The sequence below is a fragment of the Panicum virgatum genome, chromosome 6K, assembly GCF_016808335.1.
Source record: "Panicum virgatum strain AP13 chromosome 6K, P.virgatum_v5, whole genome shotgun sequence".
Classification (NCBI taxonomy): domain Eukaryota; kingdom Viridiplantae; phylum Streptophyta; class Magnoliopsida; order Poales; family Poaceae; genus Panicum; species Panicum virgatum.
In genome coordinates, this window is record NC_053141.1 from 37,535,225 (window position 1) to 37,541,293 (window position 6,069).

Consider the following 6,069-nt stretch of genomic DNA (forward strand, 5'->3'; position numbering starts at 1 on the left):
ATTTTGATTGAAATCGGCCATTAGCTGTTTCATTTTCCTCTATTATTGTAAAAAAACAGAGGATTCTCTGCGTCTGACACTTTTGAATACTTTAATTTAGTTAACTACTACACTTTTGTTTCAAATCGTAAGTAATTCTAATTTGTTGGAGAGTTAAATTATTTTTATATCAGACTAAAATTATATAAAAATTATTAAATTTTATAGTGTCAAATAAATGTACTATAAAAATATGTTTAATAAAAAATCTAATCATACTTATTTAATATCATAAATTTGATTAAATTTGAAATATTTTATTTTTTTATAAAATTTGAATGATTTATAATTTAAAACGGAGGGAGTAACAGTTAAAAAAATAAATCCCCGTCCCGGCCCGGCGCTGTTCTTGCCGTTCGCGCCTTCTCCATTCACCTACATATACTCACCCACAAGCATATCATCGAGGACGCAATCACAAGGTCGCTCTAGCTCAGACCTCAGAGAGAGAGAGAGAGAGAGAGAGAGAGAGAGAGAGAGAGATGCTGAAGCAGGCGGAGGTGGTGGTGGTGGTGGACACGGCGCTGGTGCCGCCAAGCAAGGAGACGCCGGGGCAGCCGCTGTGGCTGTCCAACCTCGATCTGGCCGTGCCGAGGACGCACACGCCGCTCGTCTACTACTACCCGGCGCCCGCGCAAGGCGCCGCCGCGGCGGGCACGGGCTCCTTCGCGCCGGACCGGCTCACGGCCGCGCTGGCCGGGGCTCTGGTGCCGTTCTACCCGCTCGCTGGGCGACTCGGTCCCGGCCCGGACGGGCGGCCGCAGATCAACTGCACCGGCGAGGGCGCGCTCTTCGTCGTCGCCAGGGCGGACCTCACCGGCGACGACATCTTTGAGGACTTCGAGCCGTCGCCAGAGATCCGGAGAGCTTTTGTGCCGTCACCGCGGCCTGGCGACGCGTCCTGCCCCTTGGCCGTGTTCCAGGTTTGACGATGAGCACCAACTGTCTATAACGATCTTAGTAGTATTTTCTTTCAAAAAAACAAATATAACTATCTTAGTAAAGCCGTTGTTAATCTGATTCTGGACGATGCGCGCTTGCAGTTGACTTTCCTCAAGTGTGGCGGCGTGGTGCTGGGCACCGGCATCCACCACGCGGTGCTGGACGGCGTGGGCGCGTTCCAGTTCATCCAGACGTGGGCGGGGCTCGCCCGCGGCCTCGACGCCGCCGAGGCGTGCGGGCCGGTGCCGTTCCACGACCGGACCCTCCTCCGCGCGCGGTGCCCGCCGTGCCCAACCTTCGACCACTTCGTCTACTCCCCGGCCTTCCTCAGCGGCCGCCCGCGCCCCTTCGTCACCCGGTTCTACGCCGTCTCCCCCAAGCTCCTCGCCGACCTCAAGTCCCGGTGCGGCGCCGGCGTGTCCACGTACTGCGCCGTCACCGCGCACCTCTGGCGCTGCGTGTGCGTCGCGCGCGGGATGGCGCCGGGCGCGGACACCCGCCTCGGGCTGCCGGCCAACGTCCGCCACCGCCTGAGCCCGCCGCTCCCACGCAGCTTCTTCGGGAACGCCGTCGTGCGCGACCTCGTCACGGCGCGGGTCGGCGACCTGCTGGGCAGCCCGCTCGGGTCCGTGGCGGAGACGATCAAGAAGGCGGTGGACGGCGTGGGCGACGCGTTCGTGCGGTCCGTGCTCGACTACCTGGAGCTGGAGCAGGCGAAGAAGCGAGGCGGCGACGACGACAGCGCCCAGGGCGAGCAGATGGTGCCGGCGACCGACCTGTGGGCGGTGAGCTGGCTGGGGATGCCCATGTACAGCGCCGACTTCGGCTCGGGCGCGCCGCGGTTCGTCGCGCCGGCGCAGATGTTCGGCGTCGGCACGGCGTACATGACCCCCTGCGCCAACAAGGACGACGGCATCACCGTCATCTTCTCGATGGAGGCCGAGCACATTGAGTGCTTCGAGAAGGTCTTCTACGGGGAATGAATTGAAACAGCTCGAGATAACAGTACTACGTTTTGTGCTTTTTAATTTATTTTAATTTTTCCATGTAAAAGAAGCATTTTATCAGGGTAAATCCGCATAAATCGCCCTAAGCCTTGTATACGATCTCTTGCTTACGGGGAAATGCTTATCTATCAGGTTGGGTTTGATTTCAGGCGACAAATCAAATCTGCACTCTTGGATCGCGATGGGGCAGCACTAGCGTGACTTTTTTTCCCCCTCCCGATCCGGCTTCCCCATTTCATCACACACTATTTATTTGGAAGCTGGCAGAATTGGTTGAAAAATCCTGAAACCATACTTCACAATCCCAAATAATTCGCTTAGGAGTCTTCTCGCAACATTTTTTCTCTTTTTCCCCGAAAGCCACGGTTAGGAGGGGATACCATCAGCAATGATGATCGTCTTCCAATTTGAATTCCGTACGGCTACAACTCTTTTTAAACGAGTCGTGGCGTACGCTTCCTTTTCAGATCGCATTGCTTCAGATCTCTACGGCCGACACCCCATCTGGCGGGTCAGGACCACGGCTAAGGCCAATTAAGGCCCAAGGGGACACACGACTCTGTCTGTTTCTGTCGGCTGGAGATCAGATCAGGTGACCAAGTTTATAGAAAGAGATAATACAATTGCAAATTTATTTAATTGAATCTACCATGAAATAAATGTTGATAGTGTATATATTGGATAGTATAGTTGTTGTTATATTTTTGTATAGACTTGGTCAAAGTCAATCAAGTTTGACTTATAACAAATATAATACGATATGTAAATAAAAACAGAGGGAGTATTTCGCGAAATACTCTTAGTTTAGGCTTTGGTATTGTAGTATATTTTGTTGTTATTTGACAATTAATATCTAATATTGACTAATTAGACTTAAAAGATTCATTTCGTATGAAACAGTTATACTGTGCAATTAGTTATTTTTTGAACTATATTTAATAATTCATACATGTGTCCGAAGATATAATGTGATAGGTACCGCTTGAAATTTTTTTGGAACTAAACATGGCCTCAGTAGACCCCGCCCGGTTCCCAATACTAGGTGTGGAGGGGGCGACGAGTCGATCGTGTGGCGCGCCGACTGCCACGTATTCTCTGTTGACCCGTAGCAGCAGCCTTCGCTGCAATAGCGTACGAAGGTCATTATTTTTACAGAAATTGTACGCCGTGTTTGTTTGGCCCGAAAAAAATTTTGCCAAATTTTTTGTATTTTTGACCAAAAATTTAGAGTAGTAAACGAGTCTAATTACAAAACCATCTCCACAACCTGTAGCATCACTGTATCAAATCATCAATTAATTACTGTCATTAGATTCGTCTCGAAAAGTTACACTTATCCCTAAAATTTTTTTGCAAATATATCTCATTTAGTACTCCATGCATACGAGATTCTTTTTTCGAGAAACATACGCGAAAAAAACACTGTAGAAACCAAACACTGTATCCTATGTCAGTGAAACCAAACACTGTAGAAACCAAACACTGTAAAAACACTAAAGAGAGGATCATTTCTTTGATCTGTCCTATGTCAGTGACCGGTGGACCTTCGGGTGTCCATCCATGTAGAGTAAATTCCTTGAATGTCATCAAAATTTTAGCCAATTTTTTGAATGCCATTAAAATTTAGATATCCCTTCATTGCCACTAAAATTTTACTCTCATCCCCTCAATACCATTCCCGTTAGATTTTGAGCAACAACCGTCAAAATACTGCACACAATCGTTAAACTCTGATCTGCCCGATATTTTTCCTCCCTTTCTACCTCCACGAACTCCAGCCCTATCCGAAACAGGACTGGGCACCCGCCCCCGCCCCCGCCCCGCCCCGCCCCACCCCCACCCCCCAGATCTTCTCGCACGAGCTGAGCGGCGCCGCCCCGGGGGCCATGCGCAGCAAGATGGTGCGCGGCGGCGGCGGCGGCCCCGAGGAGCTGATCGGCGCCATCCGCACCAAGTTCGTCCGGCTCAAGGAGGAGGTGGACAGCGAGCTGGGCGTGTTCGCGGGGGACCTCGTCGGCGCGCTGGAGCGGGGCGACGAGCCGGACGAGGAGCGCCGCCTCGCGCTGGAGGACCTGCTGGTGGCGGCGCAGCGGTGCGCGGAGATGAGCCCCGAGGAGCTGTGGGCGCGCTGCGAGGGCATCGTGCAGGGCCTCGACGACCGCCGCCAGGAGCTCCCCGCCGGCTTCCCCAAGCAGGCCCACACCGCATCCTCTTCATCCTCACGCGCTGCACGCACCTGCTCCAGTTCCACAAGGAGCTCGCCGCCGATGAGGGCGGGCACCACGTGCTCGGCCTGCACCAGCTCAGCGACCTCGGCCTCTTCCCCGGCGGGGACCCCCTCGGCCGCAAGAGCACCTCCAGCCTCACTGAGCTCAAGGAGCGCCTCATCAGGCGCCGGATGCTCGAGCACAAGCACCTCACCCTCGACTTCGACTTCTCCTCGCCGGCGGCTGCTGACCAGCACTCCCCGTCGTCCGGCAAGATGGCGTCCTGGAAGAAGCTGCCTTCCCCGGCCGAGAAGAAGAACGCCGGTGGCGCCGACACCACCAAGGCCGCCGCCGCCGACGAGAAGAAGCAGCAGCCCATCATCAGCCGGCAGCAGGGCAAGGCGAGCGTGGACGAGATCGTGGAGCGCGTGGACGCGGAGAGCATCCACCCCGACGGGCTGGCGTGCCTGGCGGGCGGCGCTGCCGCGGCGAACCTCGAGGCCGTCTAGTCCCGGTACCCGGAGGCGCAGCAGATCATCGTCGACGGCAAGCCGCGGATGATCTGCCGCATCTGCGACTTCGAGATCCCCATGGCGCACGCCGAGGGCCACTTCGTCGTGTGCACGCTAGCCGACCGCTGCGACGCCAAGGGCCACACCGCCGACCAGCGCCTGCTCCGCGTCGCCGAGGTGCTCGACCGCGTGCTCGCCTCCTTCGAGTCGCGCGGCTTCTCCGGCGAGCGGGCGAGCTCGTCGTCTGAGTCCGACGCGTCCTCCTTCCCCAACGCCGCCGCCGACCACGACGCCGGCCTCTCCCACCTGCTGAGCGTGCCCTCCGCCGAGCTCTTCCCGGAGGGCGCGCTAACGCTGGCGTCGGGGAGCCTGCCGCCATCGCCGCTGCTGACGCCGCGGTCGAGCCACGCCACCGAGTCCTCCTCGTCGCAGCCGACCAATAAGCAGAAGCACAGGGGGCGCTCGCCGAGCTGGAGAACTTCCAGCAGATCGAGAGCCTGCTGGCAATCGCCCGCGGCATCGAGAGCATCAAGAGCTTTGACTAATTGCTTATATATGTACTGTGTATGATGCTTCCTGTGAAATTTTTTTCTCATCAGTAGGGATATATATATCTTACAAGGGTTCCCCATACAAGGGTATTATAAATATTTCATCTCATATCTTACATGGGTAGTAATGTCTTTTTCCTCCCATCTAACGGTCAATCTAACACCTCACTCACGGAATGACACTGAGGGGATGAGAATAAAATTTTAGTGGCAATGAAGGGATCACCTAAATTTTGATGGCATTCAAAGGATTGCCTAAAATTTTGATGGCATTCAAGGAATTTACTCATCCATGTATCCACTTCGGAATTCTATCCAGTATCGTCCGCTTGCTCTTATCTCAAGTTTTTCGTCTCCGTTTTCCTATCAGTTAGCCTTGAAGATACCGCTACGAATATGGTTGCTTTTTCCATCAATGCTTTGTGTTCCCATTCCTAGAAAACCAACTAAATAGCCCTCGCCGAGTAGGAGGCGAAGTTGTGTTCTTTCCATGGAGCCTCAACAGGCAACGTTTGGCTGGCGACTTTCCGTATGCTTTCCCACTGTCGCTGGCCATGCCTCCGTCTGCACCACTGCATGCCTCGTATATACGTGTCGCCGCATTTTGCACCATGCGCGCCTCTGCTACCGCCACTTTGTGTGCTTCCTACATGGTCGCATGCTGGCGCCGTCGATGCATGCTACTCAGTTACCATCGTCAATAGTCACAAACCATCGGGCCATCATATGCAACAGTGCAAGTGTAATCAACTATGGTCATGTGTATATTTTTATATGCACACGAGCAAATAAGATCATCGTCATTTCTTCT

The 6,069-nt window shown here is 53.7% G+C and overlaps 1 protein-coding gene and 1 pseudogene across 1 annotated transcript; both read left to right on the forward strand.

The window, feature by feature from the left end:
- The first annotated feature begins 438 nt into the window (after positions 1-438).
- On the forward strand, positions 439-2,145 carry LOC120712486 (putrescine hydroxycinnamoyltransferase 1-like). The gene is made up of 2 exons (XM_039998275.1): positions 439-962; positions 1,083-2,145. Exons 1-2 carry the CDS (start codon positions 522-524, stop codon positions 1,962-1,964), a joined length of 1,323 nt encoding a protein of 440 aa, XP_039854209.1. The 5' UTR covers positions 439-521; the 3' UTR covers positions 1,965-2,145.
- A 1,672-nt stretch (positions 2,146-3,817) lies between these two features.
- Positions 3,818-5,345, forward strand: LOC120712487 (annotated as a pseudogene).
- Positions 5,346-6,069: the final 724 nt, after the last annotated feature.